The sequence below is a fragment of the Phoenix dactylifera genome, chromosome 7 (assembly GCF_009389715.1).
Source record: "Phoenix dactylifera cultivar Barhee BC4 chromosome 7, palm_55x_up_171113_PBpolish2nd_filt_p, whole genome shotgun sequence".
In the NCBI taxonomy this organism is placed as follows: Eukaryota; Viridiplantae; Streptophyta; class Magnoliopsida; order Arecales; family Arecaceae; genus Phoenix; species Phoenix dactylifera.
In genome coordinates, this window is record NC_052398.1 from 10,834,162 (window position 1) to 10,857,760 (window position 23,599).

Sequence of the window (23,599 nt, forward strand, 5' to 3'; positions counted from 1 at the left end):
AAAAAAATGAAAAATCAATAGAACAAAAAGAGAACCTTGTAACATATCATTTTCCTATCTATAAAGTTTAACTATCTGATTCTGTCCATACTTATCCATACTGTTAATATCCAATTTATATTTGTATTCATTTAAAATAAATACAGATACAAATGTGAACATCTAATTAAGTTTTGTATCAATCTTTGTATTCACCAAACAAAAAAAAGGACATCAATATGAAAATACTAATATCCAATTCTTCTTCAGGCCTACTAGAGTTTCACTCTTAAAGAATATATAACTTCATGCTAGTATAAGTACTTGCATAGTTTATTTGCCACATCAAGTTTGGGACTCAAGTTCCATTTGGAGATTCCATTTACGTTTTAGGTCTGGCTACAGCCCAAAAATGGCCTAAATATTATAGAAACATGACTCAAAATATTATGTACAAATAGGATCTAATAAAAATAAATTGAACTAGTAAAAAAGAAAGATTTTTGAGATGGATGTATGGCAAAATTAAAAAGAATAGAACGAAAAACCAGTATAACAGAGTTGCCATGGTTGTCCCCAGCGCAACTTGCAATGAAAACCTGAGTACGCTCTGATAAGGAGCAGTACTTTAATATTGTTGAGGTCCTTAGGAAGAGGAAGAGAATAGGTATAGCATGAATAAAAGTAATGAAAGGGAAATACCCTGTACAAGAAAAATTGCCCAGGAGGACTTACAAAAGTAATCAGACTATTTGGGCTAAACTTAAAAATTATGGTTACTAAAGCATGGCACGCATAAATGCACATCATTTTATTTTTATTAAAAACTATAACAATAATTAATTTTAGAAGGATTCGAAATTTTCATCTGGTGATTTACATTTGCACAGAGAGAGAGAGAGAGAGAGAGAGAGAGAGAGAGAGGGAACGCATAGAGAAGACGCATAGAGAAGACGCGGGGCACAGAAAATGCAGGATATGAAATGGCGGGCGACGATGGGTGAGATGGCAAAGATGGTATTAAACACGCACACGTTAGGAAATTGGTCATGAATATTGACGATATTATCTATCGCCACCCTTATTTTAACCTGATAAGCATATAAATCCACAAATTATCAGAATTTTACTTGAAACTTTCTAAGCTTTGGTGAATACCCTACTCTGGAATCCACATGATAAACACTGGCCGACTTGTCGCCGGAGCCGAACTCCATAAACCGTGCCCTTCGCCAGCTCAGGAAACAGTTGTTTCATGGCAAAATTAAGCTGCGTTGGAGGGGCATGGATGCCAAGAAGCAAGTATATCATCATGCTCGGTCCAAGATGCCCAAGATGTACCACAGATTCCACCTAACAATGGCGGAACTTGGGTAAATGAAAAATGACTTTGATGCATGATCACTGAATAAAAACGAGACAACATGAGGTCAAAAATGTTAAGCATATTACCAAACAGATGTCTAATGATTTAACAATCTACTCCAGAGAAATTGTAGCTCAAGATAAATAGGATACAGTGAATTTGCTTACGCACGATGCCATCAGTAGGTAGATATCCCCAGCTCAATTTGTCGATGTATTAGATATTTATCCAGCCTATAAATCAGTCTCCCTTTGCTTTTCTATGGACCTGTGAATTTTTGATAATTGGTGGTCGCTGAGGAAAACAAATGTACAAGAATTCATGGAATAATTAGTAGCCTTATGGGCAAGCACACTCCAAGAATGCTATTTATGACCCCAACTTCATCGAAGCAAACTTTGAGGCCACGTCCATAGCCTCCGCCACACGAGATGCATCGCTTCCCTGGACATTTCCATCATGACGTAGATTTAGCATCTCTCTCTCTCTCTGAATACTTTTATATGCATTACAGTCGGGGAAAAAAAAAAAGCTCACCTGGCCCTGAGCAGTACCATTCTTCCCACCACCACCCTTTCCTTTGAGAGGCCCCATAGCAGTAGTCAGCCACTCTAACACTACCAGACCATCCCTTGATTTAGGCACTCCAGCATACACCACTGCCTTGTTCAATGTTTCGTCTGTGCTGAACACCATTGTAGCTAATCCCTGCAATTATTTAAAAGTAGAAAGAGGGCGTATACACAAATAAGATAGAGTTGTATAGCTCCGACTGGACTTAAGTTTATAATTTGGTCCGGCCAAGAAATGACAATTTACCCCCTCACATATTGCACTAGTTAGCATTACTTGCAATTTTTTTGTTCATTTAATCAATGCCGTTAATGCACCTTATGTACACATATGTATCTGTTGGTAGTTCAAGCTTGAGGAATGGCATGATTATTACTTACAGTTCAAAAAAATAAGGCTAAAGTGGACATGTATCTGCTCAGGAACACGAAAATGAATACACAAATTATGAATGAAAAGTCTAGTCACATCTAGTTTGCTCGCTTGGCTGTATGAATGCATTTCTCAAGATAACCAACCTGGACTTACAAGGTCTGCAACTAACTGGGTTTAAAATAACTGTCATAATTTTCTATCTGCAACAATATTTGTTAGAGAATGTAACTCCGGGAAAGGTGGAAGATAGTGACCTTTTGATCCATGACCTTCAGAACTGCTTCTCTAATAGCGGTGGTGTCAAGACCTACATCCACTCGGCTTATGCAGAAAGCTTTTCCTTCAGAAGCAGCACTTTCTGCAATCTCTGTTGCAGCCTTGATTGCTTTCTGGATATTTTCCTCGCCCATCTTCTTTTTTGCCTTTCTAACTTGATCCTGTCACAGTACAATACATGTGATCAAGTTAAGCAGTTGTGTAAAAAAAGACAAATAATAAGAATACACCCTCCTCCCTCCCTCTCCCCCTCCCTCCCTCCATGCCCCTCTCTCCCACCGAATTTTTTCAAGGTAAGTAACTTCTTCCAGCAAAATACGTAACATACCTCCAGCTGGGAGACCTTGACTCTCAGATCTGCTTTCATGGCTGCTGGAATAGCTGCTGCATCTATCTTATTTTTCAGAGAAGCAACTTTCTGACAGACATAAAGATAATATTTAAAACCTATCCTTAGGTTACCAAATAAGCAATTTATGCATTTTTTAAGTTCTGTACCATGGATTTCTACACAAAAATGGTGCCAGCAATTGATACAAACAGCACTGTCTTAAACATATATCTAATTTATGATAACGAGAAATACAAAAGTTGAGATTAGGGTCATGGCTACCCAATCGGCAAGGATATTTGAAACTTTACTTTTGGGAAGAAAATCATCTTAAAGGATAGAAGAGATAATACAGATAATCTAAAGATACCAATGAATTCTCAACAGCATATAGCCCATCTTTTCACTGTATTTTCTGTATTTCTACATGTCTACAGGAAAACAAATGCAATACCTTGGTATCATAGAATAATATCAGAAAGCTCCTTGAGCAGTCACAACTCGAAGATCTTAGGGCTTGTACGATGTTCCACCGTGACCGAGGTAAGAAGCTTTATCATGAAATTTGTATCCCAAAAGATGATGCACAAGCATATTCATTATTGCTACAAGTTGTATTGGTGGTATCCTGTCCTTTTTAGCAAATAGGTTTGGGTGAAGCCATCAGCTTGTAACAAAACAAGGCACAACAGCTTGCAACAAAACAAGGCAGAAAGGCAGCATTTTTGCAACTATAAAATCTATCAAGGTTAAAAGGAATTCTGTATTGCGTCTTTGGAAGTTCCCCCCGAAAAAAAAACAAATTCAAAAGGTAATTTTTCGATTGGTGGTCTGTTATAGTCTTAAAAAAACTTAGATTGCAGCAATTGCACTTAACCACTTGCACAAAAAAAAAATGAAAACTATGAAGTTTAGAAGAGTGAAAATAGGGATAATTTGAATAATATCACTAGAAATCAGAGGTAATGGGATATATTGCATGACCGCTGTGCAATGCAGGGAAACATTGCTATTACTTCCTAATTTGAGTCAAGAAATAGAATTTATATATAGGGTATCTAAAGTCCCCTTATTAGACCAAGGTGCTTCAGCAATGTTGCAGCATGATTAATAGCACAACAATAACATTAAAAGTAGATACCATTATTTTCACAATCTTATGATCCATGACCCAGATCATACAATCTGAATGAGAATGGTTCAAGTGATCCAGATCAGATCCCTTAACTAGAATTGTTTTGAATCATAGGGTCCAGATTGTAGATCTTAGATCCTTTGGATTGTAAGATTCAGATCTAGGTCCCGTATTTACATACCAAGGGCCTGTTTGGATACTAGAAGATCTCACTGGTGCCATAAAATTTTCTATAGAGGGGCTAGTTGAAAAATTATGACGGAAGAATGTAATTTAAAGAGATTGATGGAGGGGTTGACAGCTAAACCCTAATTTGTAGAGATGAGATAAATCACATCGACAACTGATTAGCTATCACTGAAAGTTAGGATTAGCTATCACACCGATAAGTTTTGCATTATCCAAAGAGGCCCTAAAGCTAGTAGAATATCCATTGCCAATGTAAAATTATTCCTTTTGACTTTCTTTCTGACCAATTTATCATTAATAGATTTTCAAAACACAAAACTAGCAATCCCTTTTGAGTTTTCAACTTTTAACAGTAAAGATAACGCAATTTAGTAACTATGGAGATAAGACCTAGAATTACCTTTTTTTTCCATGTCTCTTCTACCATTTTTAAATATTCAATTCCTTCTCCAATCTCTTAACTAGGAGAATTTGGTTCAATAAGCCTGTCCATGTTTTTTCAGGTCAAATAACTCAAATTAAGATGTCTCATGGACCTATATGATGCAATAAAACTATATTGATTATTGGACATAATATTTATTTTACGCCATGGGTTTCTTACTCATTTTCATTCAAATCACAATTTAATTGTGCTCTTTATTTTTCATGTTGTTTCTACCCTTTATGATTAAAAGAAATCATAAAAAGCTTATGATTTGTGATCCAATCCATCAATCCCTTCCAAGATTTATGATAATATATCAATCTTAACAAAACTTTGATAACTACATACTGACCGAAAGAAAATAGTATAAGACCTACAGTTAACCTCTTTGACCGAAGTACAAAAACTTTGTAGATGTTGCTCATGCTTTGACAAGCTTGAAAACTTCCCAAGTCTTCAGACAAAACGCACAGAGCACAAATGGCAGCAACTTGCTCCTTGAATGCTATTAACTCATCATAGGCTTGCATTTTCATGAAAATTGATTATTGTGCGATGCAGGTCGATCACTGCATCACTGCAGAAGGATGGGGAAGAGAAGGCTTACCCAGAGAAATAAGTATTCATTGTAAATGTCTATCCTTCTTGACAAGATATTCCATTTATACCATAAGTGGTGGTAGTGACTTCTTTTTCCATTTTCAGATTTCAACAACGGGTGACTAATCTCAAATTAATGAAGAAGAACGGATCTTGAAGATTGGGGTTTATTTTCACATTTTCTGGCAAATAGGACAACAATATTCCCCAATTAATTAACTTTTTTTATATACTGGATCTCTCGTATCGGCATCGACTAAGAGCACTTATATAATGCCCAAATCATGTGAATATCGATTAATCTCATGACATGTAAATGTTGTAACTAGCTACAATAGACAGTTGTGTCACCTTCTCAAGCAGACTTCCTCCAAATTTGGGTGCACCGCTAATTTCAGAAGCAAGAGATGATGCCAACTCCAATGCCTTGAAAGCACAGTCAGTTGTGACAGCTGTTATTCTCCGAATACCCTTCGCAATTCCCTCCTCAGATAGAAGGGCGAATGCTTTAGCTTCTCGAGTATTTGATATATGGGTCCCTGGCATAAAAAATCATCAATTAAATCAAACAGCAAAAAATCCCTGAAGAAAGCAAAATAGAAGTTTAAAAAGAGACCTCCACATAGTTCTGTAGAATAGGATAACCACTGTTTATTATCAGGATCTGCAACTAGATCTTCCACCTTACGACCAATTGACACAACCCTAACAGGGTCAGGATAGATCTACAGAGATGCGGGCAGCCATGGTAATGAAAGCACATTTATAGTGATAAGGAACCAAAACGATATTTCAAGAAGTCAAAGCTTGAACTAAACTATCATATGAAAAATCATTAGGAACTTACTTCTCCAAAGACTGCTCTTAATCCAGTTATCTGCTTTGCAGCAGAAAGGCTTACTTCACTTGCATATACATCTAATTCATCTTTAATCTGCTGATTTACAATTGACTCAATTTTCCTAAGGTCCTCAGGATGAACAGGTTTTCCTGTTAAAATTAGGTGCAAATTAAAAAAATAATCTAAATGCCCTTAAATGAAATGGTTTTAAGTGTAAATATTACCATGGGAGAAATCAAAACGCAACTTTTCAGGGAGAACAATGGAGCCCTTTTGATCAACATGATCACCAAGTATTTCCTGTATTCTCGTGGCAATAAGATTGACAGGGAAAAAATAAAGTTAATGCTTAACTTTATGATGCATAAGCATTTCATACCCTGAGAGCAAAATTGAGCATGTGAGTACATGTGTGGTTAGGAGCAATAAGTGTACGCCTCTCATAGTCAACCTATTAATATTCACCAAGTTAGGAAGCCACTCGCACAATGATCAATATTCACAGATCTTTCTAAAGAATAAAGCAAATAATAAACTGATGTTCTTTTTTATTTACTTCACCTTGCATATCACTTTGTCATTAACTGACAAAGCCTTGGCCTCTCCAGAAATGGATCCTATGTGAAGTACAAAACCTCCATAAACTTGAACATTACTAACTTGAAATGATCCAAACGATCCTTCAATTGACCCGGCATCGTATATCTGAAGACAAATGGTTAAAGTGAAATCCAAAATAGTACAATCTTGTTTGTTGAGGAATCAATGAAACCTCCCAAGTATATACATACGATTACTCAATTAGCCGTATTTTGCTAATTGAAATTCCACTTCATCAGCACCTACATGCTCTCTCTTTTTAGAAAATTTGACATACACATACATATCACAAAACAGAAGAAATGATATATTATTATTTCATATATAATACTACATTATTTTGTGTGTCATCTGTAATAATTTGAAAAAGAATGTCAAATAAATTCAAGGAACCTGCTGGGTTGACTCCACTAAGAGAAAATCCCTTGAAAGGCATAACATATTGCATCAATGTTATGAGCAAAATTCAGAGTAAGAAAGTTGTGTCCAACTAAAACTTTAAATTTTACATAGTTTTGATAGTATTTTAGTTCTATTGTTTAGCTTAATAAAAGATATCCTTAACCTGACCCTTCATTTATACATGTGAATACACTAGTTGGGTCACATGCAGCAATGTTGCCATCACCAAAAAGGCAGCACTCTGATGAAGCGACACTAAACAGCAAGGTTGTGGAGAGAAAGGAGCTTGCGGAAAGGTCATGAGTGGGTGCACAGTAGTCACCTTTTAATGAGACGAAGTCCTCAATTGGGAAGGGAAGTAACTCAAGTTTACTTTCACAATCCCAGATTTCGTGGAATTATCTATGCTATACTACCTTCTCTTCCCATGACATTATTTCGAAGCATTTTTAACAGGAGAATCACATGGCTAATCCTCTGCATGTTCAAATAAAATCAATCTAATTAATCAAGGACTTTGAATATCATCTATGCTAATTGTAAATATCTGGAATTCTAGATCAAGCTGTTTTGCTAACATGGTTTCTAGCAGGGAAAGAGATGGGCAAGAATAATTGCCCATAGTAGTCCAACAGGAAATTCTAGAAGCTTCCATCAACACAATACATTTTCAGAGAGAACATATTACATGTTGGAAGATGGGTTAGAAACCTCGCATAGTTTCAGGTATCTGGTTTTTGAAAAATATTCATCTGATATTCAGACCATATGTAAGCTAGACATAAATGATCAAATCAAATTGGAGTTGGCCAGAAAGCAGGTGCAGTACCTGACCACCTTGTTCAGCATAGAAGCTTGTACTTTCCAAAACAAGACCAACATCAGCTCCAGCAGAGGCAGTCTCAACGAACTCAGCACCAGTGTATATAGCTTTGATCACACTCTCATGGTTCTAACATAAGGCAATAATTTTTGTTGACAAAGATAAAGCCATGAGAACATTAAAATAAGGCATTTGGCATCAGACAATAGGACATCACAAGCTGGCAGTGTAATGAAAAACTGAGAATAATAATTTTTGGATAAGAGAATTTTGGTCCCTTATTTCTCTGTTTTACTCTCTGGTTTTCTCTTCAATAAAAAACCATAGAATCTCTCTAACTTGCTTCTTTTCTTTCACTTTATAAGCAATGAAATAGAGCCTAAAAGCTTTGACTGAAAAATAAGATCCGAGAACAACCAATTTATGTGAGATAATAATATATACTTCACAAATAATTTAGTGCAAATCTTTAATATCTTGAAATTAAGTGAACTCATTTGTGGGCCCACACCAACAAATAAGCCGAAACACTAGCAATGAAATCAAGTGGTCCTAACCTGGTACCAGATAAACTTGTAACTGTCATCTGTTGTAGCCACACCCTTCTTATGCAACTCTGACGTGGCATCAGCATCCATTATCATAGAGTCACCAACTGCCTGCCAAGCATTCACATAAGCATGAAAATGATAGAGCAATAATTAATAGCATAAAATGATTAATGAAAATCAATAAAATCCCCTCGTCTATAAAAGGATAAAACCAGAAAAAAAATAAGTTTTTTCTAGCATTGAAAATGCATCTGTTCACCAAGGGCATTAAAATATAGCGAAAAGGCTGTTGTGCAGGCTGCAGCAGAGTATAGCTGATAACATTCAAAATGACAATGAAGTTCTTCTGTTATATTGATCGCCACGTCAATTGAAATGCATCATTAACACAATGGTGACAGAAATAAATAATCTAGAGCATAAAGAACATGTGCTCAAAAATGGACAAAACAATTGAGACTGATGCAACAGTGCATTAAAGGCTTGTAACAGTAGATCATAGATGCAATTGTTCTAATTGACTGGACATCCCCCCAAAATTGGGGGAGAATCAAATAGTCTGGACCATAAAGTGGTCATTAACTGTGAGAAAACACAATATTTAGCAAGGAGATATTAAGTTTATTATCTCCAGTTTGGTCAAACGCAGCAACTTCTTTTGTATCAAAAAAAAAGGCAGCAACTACTTCAATCAACGTACTAATGGGTGCTATCTCCGCTATAATCATCTCACCTTTCTTTTCTCGTCTACATAGTTTTCCCCCTGAAACTTTATATGCTAAAACCTACTGATAACCATAATCAAACCCTAAATTCACAAGCCCTTCAAACTTCCAAATCAAGTATGTTTTCTTCAGTTCTTATAAGTGTTCTACTTTAAACCTAGGACAACATGAAGTTCTACAGACAAATCTCCAGCAAATCCTGGAATCTTACAAGCTTACATTATAGGCCTCTTTGGTTGTGCAAATGGGGACATCATATGCTCATGTGGAACAGAAGAATAAAAGAAAGTGAAAAAACAAAGAAGTTCATGTATTGATGGACGCTGTCTACAATCCCATTATTCCTATATTTTGGGGACAAGGAAAATCACCATTTCATTTCATTATCCCTTTTTTGAAGAATCACTTGTGTCTAAAGCTTCCCACTTCCCTTCAAATTCTCCTGCATATCTACTACTTGTTCACTACCTCCATGCAAGGAGGTTATGAACAGTAACCTGATGTGGCAACCGAACAGGTCCTAAAAAGTCTCACATTAACTTAAGCAAAACATATAGATATTCTACTGCAAAGAATAGCTCCTATCCCTTATAATCCACAGAAACTTCAGTATTCAGTTCAAAATAATCTTAATTTCAGGTCCAACAAGGAATCCCAGCAAACAAGAAACGAAGAGCTTGTTTGGATGGTAGATTAGGTTGTATTAGGATAACCTATGTGCTGACGAGAAAGCCTTAAGAGAGGAAGCAAGTAGTCGGAATTTAAGGATTGTAGATTAGGTGGTGTGGATCCCATTATCCTAGTTTTTCGAGGACACGATATATCACCTTTTCAGTCGAGTGACTTCTTCGATTTTCAGGATTGTAGATTCCATCAGTCTTTTGTGATCCCTGAATTTTCTCTCTGCGCATTCTTATCTCCTCCATGCCTCCCAATTGAGTGGGAAGTAAGGTTTACCGCCTCGGTACCGGACCACATACCGATGCCACACTTGCATAGTGTCAGTATAGTACAGTACGGTATGAAAATTGTTTTTGGCATACCGAGTATCCGTACGCCAATACCGAACCGGTACCAATACCGAACTGGTACCAATACCGAATCGGTATGGTATGACACATCTGGTACCGTCTGGTTCAGTACAGTATGACATACCATAGTGGAATGTTATCTGAGGATTATTTTCGAACTTCCAGACAGCCCCTAAGTTCACCTCATAAACATTCCAATTTTCCTAGCAGCCCAAAGTATTTCCATAAGCACATCACTTGTTAACCCTTAAACCCTAGATCATCTCTTCCTCTGCCTATCACATAATAATTTGGTAACAGAGCAGTCCAAATAACTTTCCTGAATTAGCATGATAAAATATAGCAGACAGGTAATCAAGCAAAGTTTCTATTCCCTAAAGGGTGCTGTTGAAGTAAAAAAGTAAGATGCATATGGACATGGATGTGTTCCACAGATAATGCCACAGTCTCAATGCACAAGGTTACTTGGTTAGGTACAGTTGAAAGGGAAAAAAAACCCGTAAGAATAGTGACTTCAATATAAAATCCAGAATAATAAATGACAAGTTTTTAAGAAAAATATAGGAAAGGGACATACCTTATTGCGAGCACTCCTAGCCTTTTGTCTGGCTTCTCCCATTGCAACATTAAAACCTTCCACATCAACTGTTAGTCCACTTTCTTCTGCCATTAGCTGAGAAAGAAGATAGTGGGAAAGGGAGAAAAAAAGATTAATCAATGTAAGTTAAAAAAAAAAGCACAGAGATTAAATCCATATAATGAATGCATACGAACCTGAGTTAAATCCATTGGAAAACCATACGTGTCCCACAAAATAAATGCATCCTGCAACCAAGGCAATCACACCATATAACAAGACATGACCTAAAGCTAAATATATTCCAGGAAAATGCTTTATCAAAACGCAGAAAAAGCTAAAATAGAGGCCAATAAAAGCAAATAGCCAAATACACTTGCACATTAAAGTAAACACTAGAAGTGTAAAAAGAGGAAAATGGCAACTTTTCTTGTTAGTACCAAGGTCTTCAATACTGGTGTACCAATATCCGTACTAGTACCTAACTAGTACAGTGTCAATATGATCCAGTTCTTGGTAACGACACTAAGCACAAGGGCTGTACCGAGCATTGGTTCCCCACCAGTATGAGTCAGTAGAGTCCACTGCTAAAAATCATGTTGATGACCCCAATCAAAAAGTAGAGAAGATCGGGTCATAGTCAACTGGTACACAAGAAATAACAAAACAAGAATCCAAGCTTGTTTATCATTCTCCTAGGACAGCAATTCGCATGCATATCAACACATAACATTCAACAACCAAAAGAAGGCAATAAAATTCCACATAAGAAAGAATTTAACATAGAAGGAGCAACCAACAAGCATAAAATGTGAAGCGAATGGCAGCACATTCACTGTATCAACTAAAACAACATATATAAAGAAAACAAATCAGTTAAGATCTATTACATTGCAATATCATGAAAGAAAAATTGAAGCGAGAAATAAACTCATAACCATTGGGGGTTCATGAGAAGTTGACAACTAAGATACAAAGGCAAAATAAGTGACTTTCACGCATAAAGCTATTCTCTCTCCAAGAAGGCAATAAACAAACTCATTGGCACTCCTAGGTACATGGGCAAGCTTTGACAGCAGCATTCTTTAAGTTTCTTTCTACAACAAAGGCTTCCCAAAAACCTCCATAGATATTCTAAGACATGAAGACAAGACTTTTGAAAATTGTGGGAAACTGTGGATAAACAAAAACTAAGTAGCATCCATACCCCACCAACAACCCCCCCCCCCAAACCCTTCTCCCAACCCAAAAAAAAAGCTGCACACAAATTAAACAAATAAAAAAGGCAGAAATCGTCCAAGCTACATCAGATGATAACAGATCCACTGAATGTTTAAGATGAAGACTGCAGCAAGTGGTGCAGCAAAGTATACCATACATGACTAGGGAAAGAATACAATGTAATGACAATTAGATAAGAGAGGACTTGCCTGCCCACTCAGTTTGTTTCCCTGGACATCCTGAGCAGCCTTCCTAAACTTCTCAATTCCCTGAAATAGCATATTTTAAAAGTTTGATTATAAGAATAACTGAATCAGTGTGCCATAGATAATTAAAATAAACTGGCACCATGTATGCTGGTTTCCATGCATTTGCATGCAAATGTGCAATAACATTATGGCTGTTTTCTTTCTCCTTCATTTTCATAAAAAAAAATTTGACTTTTTTGACATTTGCTTAACTAAAGATTTTCACCTTGCCAATGATGCTGCCAAAATTGTGCATGCTCTAACAAGGATAAAACTGATTCAAGTGAAAAATGATAAAGGCATTTAACAGGCACAGCACTCTCCTCACTTGCCACGGCCTCCGCCAGCCTCCTGACCTCTCCCTCTCCCTCCCTCCCCCGCTCGCTCTCTCTTTCTTTTTCCTTCTCCGACTCTGGCAACGGGTCTCGTTTCCATTGCTGGAACTGTACCGGTGAGCCATCGGTACAGCTCAGATCGGTTAGAACCGTTCGGTTCAGGATGGTTCCGCCGACTTTGCCTAAAAAACTATGATAAGAGTATGGAAGCGATTTAGAAGGATCAAAGACAATAAATTTGAATAAGTTGTATAATTCCAATAATTTAGGTAGCAATGCAATATCCATGTTGGTCACCTTCTAGCATGAGATGTCCATTCTATGCTGATGAAAAAAACTTCAAAGGCTTTTTAATTAAAAAATTAATAATTTAATAAGTTTTCTGCTAATCAGCGCCATGTACTAGTCCTGGCATGGATTGGTACAGCTGGCACTTGAAACCATGTTTTTCTATCTATTGGGTGAGCAAACCATGTACTTTTCACAGGCTTTGATTCATCAAACTAAAATAAGAAGACTAAGTTAGTGTGTTAAAAAAAAATTCTTATGCTGAAAAAGAAACAATGGCTCATGACATCTATGTAGCTACAAATATGTCTGACATTTTATCAGGCTGATCATGCGACACATGGAATTTACAAATTGATGTGCACTTTGCTTTTTGTAGCTTTCTAAAGTTCAAATAGATGAAATCTTTTAAGGAACAAATTAGCAAAATCAAATATTTTGCAAACTGACACAAGCAATCAATGTGGTATATTAAAACTGTGTCGATTATTTAGCCTTGATAAGCAACATTACCTTTGCTAATGTTCTTCCAAAACTTGCTTCTTCTTCTGCAATAATTTCTTTAATCTTGGTCTCATATTGCTTAAGCTCTGGAAATACATCTCCCATGACTTTCACAACAACACCTACAAGACTAGATATCAACAATCATAAACATGAGAATAGTCATAAGGAAAAATCTCCACCAACAATATAAGCGCGCACACACACAAGGTTGAATTTCCCTAGCTCAAAAAAAAAAGCCTTAATTCAGGTGTAGAGACAAGGGGAATGAAAAATCAAGAACCTATATCACATATTTCAGGACTCCATCATTAATAAGCATGTGCTTAGCGATTTTGGCAGCTAGCTCATCTCCTGACCTATACACATCCTTTATAGCATGGTTTATCATATTTAAACATTTATACACCATAAACAATGCCAAGAATATTTTGCAAGTCAGATACCTGGACATAACCACCTTCCACTGGATCTTGGAGGCAAATAACATGCTTAAGCATCACTTGAAAACTCATGGCACTCAACATAATCTTTTCATTGCAATGATCATGAATTACTCTAGCAATCACGAACCTCAATTTACTGGGCAAACTACCAATCAAATTCAAATAAGACATGATATTTTGATAACAAACATTTTTGCTATTCTTTTACCACACATACCACGAAAAGGCAAAAAACCATTTTCTAGCAAGATCTATATGACAAATTTCAAGCACCAGATCTCAAAAGTAGCATGCTCTGTCAATTACCAGCCTTGCCCCAGTTCTTCAGTCCGCCTCCAACATTTCGTGTTACAATAAACAAATCACTGGTACACCTGGCAGCACCCACTTCACTTAGAAACCTTGTGAACCGTCTCCAATGACCATGTTTAACAACATCATCAGTCTCTCCAGTTTCATACAGGCATTCCATAAATTTCATCTTATGCCAAATTAGAATCATATTGACCTAACATCGCCAGTAGCCAACCCTGATCTTATGAATCTATTCAATTAAATCAACAAAAGTTCCTTAAGTACTCCCAAAAGAAACACCCATTTAGCACCCTGCAATGGTTCATGAAATCTATCACAGACTAAAAAACAACATCCCAGGTAGGAAATGCTTGCCCGAACTTAAAGTTAAGTGTTTTGTTCTATATATGAAATTTCCAAAAGGTTATGAAAAAGATTCTAAACATCCTTAGGATGCACTTAGGGCACGTCTGGGAACTTGAGTCCAAAATTTGGGCCAAGCTCTAGGGGAACAAACAGTTGCCCATCAAACAAATGCATCCTTATGCGAAGTACATCCCAACACCCTACAACAGTTCCAATACTCAGTTTAGCGATAGTTTAAACAAAAGCAATTGCATCCTAGATGCACTCTCCACTAAGTCCTTGAAATTAAACATCAGCTTTTTGTAAAATTAAATCAAACAAAAATGCCAGGAGAAAAGAAAAAAAGGACATACTGTATAATGCTTGAGAACCCAAGGATATGACTTTCATTCTTACCCACTAAAAAATCCTTCTTGCGCTTTTAGAACTTCTCTGCCATAACGAACAGCACGTCGAAGAATACGTCTAAGAACATACTCCCGTCCCTCATTGCCTGAACACAAAGCAGCTTTGCATATCAGCCATGCGACAGTATTCACAAAACAAACAAGAATAATTCGAATTCAGTTATAATGGGATAAAGCAGATTGATCACCAAAAAACTCAAGGTACACATTAATTATACAAGCAGTAATCAGTAGCAATGGTTTCCAAGTGTGACAGTTAACATTTAAGTTACCTAAAAGCTAATTATTTCCATGTATGTAAATGCCCAGGAATGAATTTTTTAAAGATTAATCAGCATGTAGCATCAGCATCTCTTTTAAGCAGCATGCAACATTAGCTTCCTAACCTAAAGGTAATTTCATGTGATGATTCAGAGCACTTGTTACAGTATAATAGCAATTAAGCATAATAATAGCTATGGGCACTGAGCCTTGTCCCACCATTTCTAGTTAGGTTCATGAATCCTCATTTATGAAGCAATTTTTTTAGTGGTTACCTCTGGCATTATTTCAAGCAAATGCAAAGATGATGATAATAGAAGCATTATATTATTAATTCCCCTTCTTTATTTTTTTTAATATTTATCACGTGCTCACACAAGAATGTCAATATTAGGAACATGACAGAAATTGAAAATTCTGTCATGAAATTTGTTATTTAATTCAACAGTTAGAACTGCACTAGTTTCGTTCCCTGCCACCTACATATTTCATCCAACCTTGCTCATTGCTCTTTTAACATTCTGTAAGCATTTAACAGCTTCCTCCCTGAGTACGGCCAAACTATTTCTAAATATTAAAAATATAATTTGGGGAGAACAAAATTATCAAAAACAATAACCAAGATAATGTAAGGTTCACCACTACCAAAGGCTAATAAACTTCAATGTATTATAAGTCCTAGAAATTTGGCTCACTTTGAGACATAAACCAAGTATTTGCAATCCATTCAGGTTGAGAAATTCGGGGAGAAGAAGAACAAGGGATGATAGGAAGTCAAGATACCTTGTTGAGATGGTAAAACAAGGAGAGAATGAAAGAGAAGAAGAAATGGAAATGAATAAAAGGGGCACCATATATGTAATTCTTACTTTCCTATTTTGCCGAGTCCAGTTTCTTCTTTTTTATCCCCTATACATCAAAACAATCAGAGTGAGCTTCACCTTCTTTTCTCTTCTTTTTCTCTCTTTCTTCCTCTTATCGGGCTTCCTGTCCTTTTTCATTGCATACCCACACAGGATGCTGGACAAGACAAGCACTATGCAAAATGTCAAAAAACATCATCGCCAGTGCCTAAGAGACTGGACCACTTTGGATGATTGAACAAGACTGGTAGAAACTACAGAATAGACCTATCCACAAATGCTTCCGACATAAGTGTGTTAGTCCATATCTTCTTGTGTTGACATAGTGAAAAAATTACATGAATATGGGGGGGAAATTGAGAACCCACTGCAAGCTTAGAAAGGATTCAGGGTAAACAGTTATATATAAAAAAAAAACATTAACTGTAGAGACTTTTTGCAAACATGCAATACTTCTATATTCATTTTTTGAAGTTTTTGCCTTGTGTCTTGGTTAAGCTATGCAAGGAATTTTCAATTTAACAACTAGGATGCCTTCTATAACAAAAATTGAAACTAGAATGAATGATTTATGATGAGCAAAAAAAAAAAAATATATATATATATATATAAACTATATTAAACGTGCTAAACATTACCAGGACAAGAACCATCTGCAATAGCAAAAGAAAGAGTCCTTATGTGATCGGCAACCACTCTGTAAGCCATATCAACTTTGTCAACATCATCTAGCCCAAGTCTCCCAGAGTATGGGCGAGCCCCTGTCACCTGATTATAAGCAAAAACAATACATAAAAGAATACTTGGGAAAGAGGCCCCATGCTTATTTTGAATTGGGTTCTCATAAGAACACTAACTAGTACAAGTTTTGAATCAATGAAGTCTGATTGTGTTATAAAAATACCTGCTGGATAACCTCAAATATGGGCAAGAATACATCGGTATCATAATTGCTCATTTTGTTCTGAAGGATTGAAGTTAAGCGTTCAAAACCCATTCCAGTGTCAACATGTTTCGCAGGTAAAGACCTTAGGCTACCATCAGCTTCCCTATTGAACTGCAGAAAAATCACAGTAGTATATTATCATCAAATGGAAAAGTACAAAAAAAGAACAATATTATGCAATGCATAATCAATAACTGAAAAATGGAGTATCAGGTGATAAACCTGAATAAACACAAGGTTCCAGATTTCAATGCATGTAGGATCATCATTGTTGACCAGTGAAGCAGCATCTCTGTTACCAATGCGATCAAAATGAATTTCAGTACAAGGCCCACACGGGCCAGTATCACCCATCTCCCAGAAGTTGTCCTGTTTAAAGTTCAAAACAACACATGAAAATAAAGATCAATACATATAGAGTCATTAAGGTATGCATCTAACATTCTACCAAATCAGCATGCAAATTCAACAATAAAAAATAGAACACAGCCAAATAAAAGGGCATCAAGCTACATAATATACTTAATTGGCAGTCATTAATAGAACAAAGTAAAGATGAATATCATTCTTAAAGAAGAAAGTAGCGAGAGAAGACAATGACCACCACCAATCACAACGAGAAGAATCACGAGCAAATCAAAAAAGAAACACAACCAAATAATGTGTAGCTGTCGATATAGAAATTGCCTTGGCTCGAACACCACAACTAGAAAGTTTTCACTGTCAGCCATAACCTATACGAGACCAAAATCAGTTTCAAACTTTCAGCCAGACACAATTAGAGGTTGTTTTAAAGTGTATATAGTCAGAAGTCCATGAAGAGTATGAATATGTATGCCTTACAGAATATTTTAAGGAAATTAATTCATTTATATGAGGTTTTTCCTCAAAATTGTTGCTTCTCGTCTTCTATCTCAACTTCTCTTCCTTAATGCCTAGTTTTTCACAACTTCTCTTCCTTAATTCTCATTCTTCTCCTTCTTTCGAACCCACTCCTCTTGAATGAATCCTTTTAGCTGTAAGTTTCTACATTCCATAGAAAAAATGGTAACAAATTTCTCCATAAAAAGACTTCAGCAGCACATTTTTGTATCTGGGGCTGCATTACTCCTCTCTCCATACTTCATGTCTTCATCTAGTAATCCTCCAAACAGCCATAATGCAATGAGCTTTCACAACCTTCTCAAGACTTCCTTTACATCTATTATCCACCAGTTTCAAGGGAATATTTTCAACATGCACCATTTCCTAAATAAGTATCTTGGAACCTACAGCACCTTTTGCACTCAAAACTAATCAAAGCCTAGATACATAGGTTAGCATAAATATTTGTTCATCTGTTAATGTGATATTGATGCTAATAATATAAGCATACAGTTTAGGTCCATACCAAAGTAATTAGGTGATTTCTCTCCAAGACAATTATACAATCAGCTGGCGACTGAGAATGGTAAATCAAAAGGTATAATGCAGATGTAAAATAACTATAAAATGTCAGATTTATGGCTTATGCCGAACATAGTATGGCAACGTGCATTGCTAGATAAATGTCTACCTTACCTTGCAACCAAAAGGCAAAACTCGTCCAGGTGGCAAAAAATTTAGCCATATGTCTCTTGCTTCAGCATCAGCTGCAAGGCCAGCCTTCTCATCGCCACCAAAATAGGTGGCATAGATCCTGTCTGTGGGTAACTTATACACCTGTGGACAAATCAAACAATCGTAACTGTCAGCTGATTACATAGACGAGCCCAGACCACACAGAATACACTCACATATAATTCTCTCAAACTTGCGGAGGGGGAACTTAGATCTTTCTAAACTTCTATATAAAACAAATTTTCCAATATCATTGTCGCTGCATGAAATAAAAGGTATTCTTTGTTTATTTTCTCTGCAGAAAACTAACTGTAAACTGTAATTATGTAAACAATGAAGCGGGCAAATTCTTAGAACTAATTCCACTCAACCATACAGAGGCACCACTTAAGATTTTAAAAGGATAGATTTGCAGGAACATTGAAGGAATTTGTCAACGATATAAGAAATGTATGGAAACTACGAATTCATATTGACTGAGATCCAGATGTGAAAACTTCTTGAAGAATATATCACAATGGCCCGAAAGAGAACCTCAAGCTCACCTATACACGAAGTCTTTAAGCAATAGCTATAAAGAAATTAAAAAACAGACGATGAGAAAAGAAAAAGGCAAGATCTTCTGTAAGAAAAATTATCACGAGATTGCGACGGAGTGGAACCTTGGTGAGGAGCTCCCAGGCCCAGGAGATGGCCTCCCGCTTGAAGTAGTCTCCGAAGGACCAGTTGCCAAGCATCTCGAAGAAGGTGTGGTGGTAGGTGTCCTTGCCGACGTCGTCGAGGTCGTTGTGCTTCCCGCCGGCGCGGATGCACTTCTGGGTGTTGCAGGCCCGGGTGAGCTTGCCGAGGGGGTTCGCCGGGTTCACGGTCCCGAGGAAGATGGGCTTGAACTGGTTCATCCCGGCGTTGGCGAAGAGGAGGGTGGGGTCGTCCAAAGGCACCACCGGGCTCGAGCGCCAGTTCACGTGCCCCTTCCCCTCGAAGAACCGGATGAAGGTCTCTCTCACCTTGCTCGCCGGCCACTCCATCGCCGCCGGTGCCTCCTTCGTCATCGCCGCCGACGGAGGGGGAGCGGAGGCGGTGGAGAAAAAGCTAGCCCGGATGCTAACCCTAACCCTAGGAAAGATTAGGAAGCGGAGCGGCGGGAGAAAGGCGGAGAAGACCATATCCGAGACGGGCCATTGGAAGGATATTTATACGTGGAGAGAGAGGCTTGTTAGTCCACACTGGATCTCGGGGGGGGTGGCAAATTTCCTCCGCCCCACTGGGTTCACACCCCGACCTAACCCTAATATAGCGGATTTTATGTGGCTCGCATCGAATCAAAGCGGATATAGAAAACAGTACAATCCATCCCCAATTTGATCAAGATATATATAATTATCTATAAATTTTGTTCCTGTTTTCACTGCACAGATATCCTGCATATTTTAAAGGCCTTTTAGGAGAGAGTGAGCTATCAAATGTGCTCTAAAAGTATGCTATATTTGATTTTTTTTGGGATGTATCTATATTAGAATTATATAAATCATTCGTTAATAAAATATATATATACATATATGCAACGCTCTTTTGACATCATTTACTTTTTTATTTTCTCCCATTAGCACCAACTCTCTTATCCAAGTTTTGCATGCGGAAAAAGTGGGGCATGCACTAGTTTAAGAATTGTCAAGCAGCAGCTCCTCATCTTTCTGTGGTATTCCGAAAGAATCAGAACACTAGCAACATAGAAACGAATCATGAAGTTTCCTCCAGAAAGATCTCTTGTGGCATTGAGCATGGAGAAATCCTTGCAACTGAGTTGAACGAGTGATTGCTCAGCAAGTCGAATAGCAGCTAGCATTGTTGGGCTCTTTTTCTCCTTGTGCTGATGCTTCTTCTGTATCGGCTCATATATATGCTTGTATAGGAGGTGCCTTAATGGAGCATACCATGGATATATTTGTTGATCAGGTTATATAGCTCATGATCCTTTAAAATCTGAAGCATTGGTTTGTCTCCAAGGAATTGATTTTGTTAACGCACATATCGCAAATCCATGCTCATCCCATCTGATTCTCAAGGAATCGATTTTGTTAATGCACATATGGCAAATCCATGCTCATCCCATCTGATTCTCAAGTTTGTGAAGTTGTCGAGCAATGTCGAAACCCCATAGCAATATCCTGACGATGTTCTCGGAAAATTAAAGGATATCTTGCCCAAGTAGAAGCATGTTTAGCATACATACAGAGAAGCAAAGTCTCCAGCTGATTGGCTACTTATATATTGCAAGTTGAGGAAAGGTCCATTTTGGTTCTTGGCCCATTCACATGTATACTTGTCCAGGATTCGCATCCTAGATGATCATTCAGCTACAATATCTCTGATCAATAGATGAAATTTACCTCCAAGCTTTCTTGTGCTGAAGCAGCAACTCCACCAAACTCAAGCTTTTGCATTTACTGGCAGCAAGAAATTTCAAGCTTTCAACAGAATTCTGTGAGAGTTCATCCAGTGGTTTCCAACTTAAATCATAAAAGAAAAATTTAGCAGGCAAGGAAAATTAAGGTACTATGATCAACAATTGACACAAGACTTACGCACTTTACTAGAATTGTAGCCTATAAGAAGTGGAGTATTTTAAGAATCTGATTCCTGGCTGAGGCTTCTAAACTTGAGATGAGGCTTGAGGATTTTTTTTTCAGCTCTCTCCGAGTTTTGGTGCTTTTGCCTATGATATTTCTGAAGTTATGGAGATTGCATAGCTAAAGCATCTTAATCTGAGAGTTTTCAATTTCCACAGCTATAGAATGCCAGAAACAACCACCACCAGTACCACTAACAGCAAAGGATGTGCGCTCCTTAAGTGCATCAATTTGACAAATGATCATCACTAGTTTATGATTGTTGGGGGAAAAATGGATTGCCCCGAAGCACGTGGATGCATCGCCGACACGTGATGACGGGCACTACGACAGCAACTCTCAAGGCGCCCGACCTCAAAGGCGCCCGACCTCGAGGCGTCCGACCTCAAAGGCGCTCGACATCAAAGACGTCCGACCTCGGAGGCGCCGGACCTCAAAAGCGTCCGACCCAGCGCGCCCGACCTCAGAGCGCGCGGCCTAGCTGCTCTGATCTCAGCCGAACTGAGCCCGATTGATCTCCAGTCCAAAGAAGGCCCGACCGAAGGGTGAAGCAGACCTCTCCACTCCTCCAGGAATCAAGCTCCTCCCCTCCTCATCCGGGATCTAATCCCGCGATCTCCGCCTAAGCGACTGTCTGCAATTAAATGCGCACGATCTCCGCGGACCTCCAGCTTGCTCAAAATCTCAGGCCATCCACGGCAACCAGTTGACTCACTCAACTCTATCCAGTCACCCACGGCAATTCATTAATTCACACGATCGCGCCCAATCATGACGGTAACTCATTAATTCACCTAGTCATATCACAGGTAACCCTGTATCCCTCCTATAAAAGGAAAACTCCTTCCACTTAAACACAACATCTGACTTTCGCATACATATTATCTCCTTCTCCACCAAAGGCCCATTTGGCTTAAGCATCGAAGGGCCGGCGCTGGGAACCCCGGCCACCGGCTTCTTGCAGGCACCCTGAAGGACGCAGCACGCCGACACGTCACCTACCGGAGCTCCTCCTTCCCAGCCAGTGATCACCCCTGGATCCAATTTCTAGCAACAGTTGGCGCTAGAGGAAGGGTCCGAGTCGTGACCATGAAGCTAAGGACCAAAGGAGCTTCTAACACCTCCTGCCACTACGCACCAAGTCCTGGATGCTCAATCCAGAACTCACCGCAAAGACCTTCGGCGGATCCAGCCCCTCAAGTCCAACCGGAGCAATTCAATATCCTGGTGCAGCAAGTTCAAGCCTTGGCTGCCGCAGTCCAAAGCCTGCAACGCGTGGAGGCCCCTCTTATGCCGCCTCCACAAGTTCAGATCCAATCGATGCTCCCTCCGGATGAACCGGTTCTCCAAGGCCAAAATCCTCATGACTCCTCGAAGGTCAACAACGAAGAACGACGTGGCTACTAGGAGTCAACCCGGGTGTCTCTCCGGAGAGAACCGCTAAGGAGGAACCTGGATAGACGGCCACAGTCCTCAAAGGCCGAGTCAGCCCCAGGTGAACCAGCACTGGAGTAGACCAACGTGGCAGTTCCCCAGGGTGGAGAACTTGATAGAAAGGTCGAGAAACTCGAGCGCCAGATTGAGGTGCTCCACCGACAGAAAGCAAGGCACGAGGGTGACTTTGAGTTCTCCACTAAGTCACCCTTCTCCTGCCAGATTGAGGATGAATCGATCTCACCAAGATTCAAAATGCCTTAGGTAGAGCTCTACAATGGAACTACTGACCCCCTTGACCACCTGGAAAGCTACCAGGCCCTTATGGCACTGCAAAGGTCCTCGGAGGCTGTGCTCTCCTTTCCTTATGGCTGCAGGTCTTATTGGCTTTTTAAAGCCAACATCCATTGGGATGTTGAGGAATTGAGGGACATACCTTCCGAGATGCACTGGGATACATATCAATTTCTCCACGTACGGCTCCGTGAGAAAGTGGACGGAAATGGCCTTGTTGTACCTCACTCCCGTCTTCAATGAGGTCTGCTCTCTTTTTTTTTGGGAGAGTATGCCAATATGATCTTAATGAGGTGCGGGGCTTTGCATCTCGCAAGGCCTTCCTCGCAACTCTCCGAGGAACGGCCCGACTTTAGTTCTCCAGACTGAAGCCGAGCACTGTTTTCTCCTTCGAGCAGCTCGGCAGGCAGTTCGCTACCAACTTTGCTGCCAGCCGACGCCAGTGGCGAACGTCGGACTCCCTCCTTGACATCAAACAAAAGAAGGGAGAGTTCCTTAAGGACTACATCGACCATTTTACCGCTGCCACCTAAAAAGTTTGTGAGCTTGATCAGTCGATCGCCATGTCCACACTGAAGACAGGAGCTCGATCCTACAGGTTTCTCTTCTCCCTTGAGAAGAACTTTCCCGCCGATTTCACCGAGATGCTGGCCCGAGCTCGA

The 23,599-nt window shown here is 38.7% G+C and overlaps 1 protein-coding gene across 5 annotated transcripts; it reads right to left on the reverse strand.

Moving 5' to 3' along the window:
• Positions 1-994: 994 nt before the first annotated feature.
• On the reverse strand, positions 995-19,827 carry LOC103697849 (alanine--tRNA ligase-like). 5 transcript variants are annotated; one of them, XR_001878964.3, is made up of 23 exons: positions 19,242-19,827; positions 18,541-18,681; positions 17,203-17,349; positions 16,939-17,091; positions 16,673-16,802; positions 14,900-14,996; positions 13,407-13,527; positions 12,232-12,291; positions 10,999-11,049; positions 10,802-10,897; positions 8,475-8,576; positions 7,924-8,046; positions 6,654-6,797; positions 6,472-6,543; positions 6,317-6,392; positions 6,099-6,241; positions 5,868-5,976; positions 5,603-5,790; positions 2,898-2,987; positions 2,548-2,730; positions 1,883-2,053; positions 1,517-1,789; positions 995-1,332 (listed from the first exon to the last, which is right to left on the reverse strand). XR_001878964.3 is itself a non-coding variant. In XM_017840759.3 (22 exons), exons 1-22 carry the CDS (start codon positions 19,743-19,745, stop codon positions 1,715-1,717), a joined length of 2,976 nt encoding a protein of 991 aa, XP_017696248.2. In that variant the 5' UTR covers positions 19,746-19,827; the 3' UTR covers positions 1,015-1,714. The 5 variants fall into 5 exon arrangements, 1 of the variants encoding a protein (XP_017696248.2); XR_001878962.3 differs by having other exon boundaries at positions 995-1,383; XR_001878965.3 differs by having other exon boundaries at positions 1,513-1,789.
• Between the last annotated feature and the right edge of the window lie 3,772 nt (positions 19,828-23,599).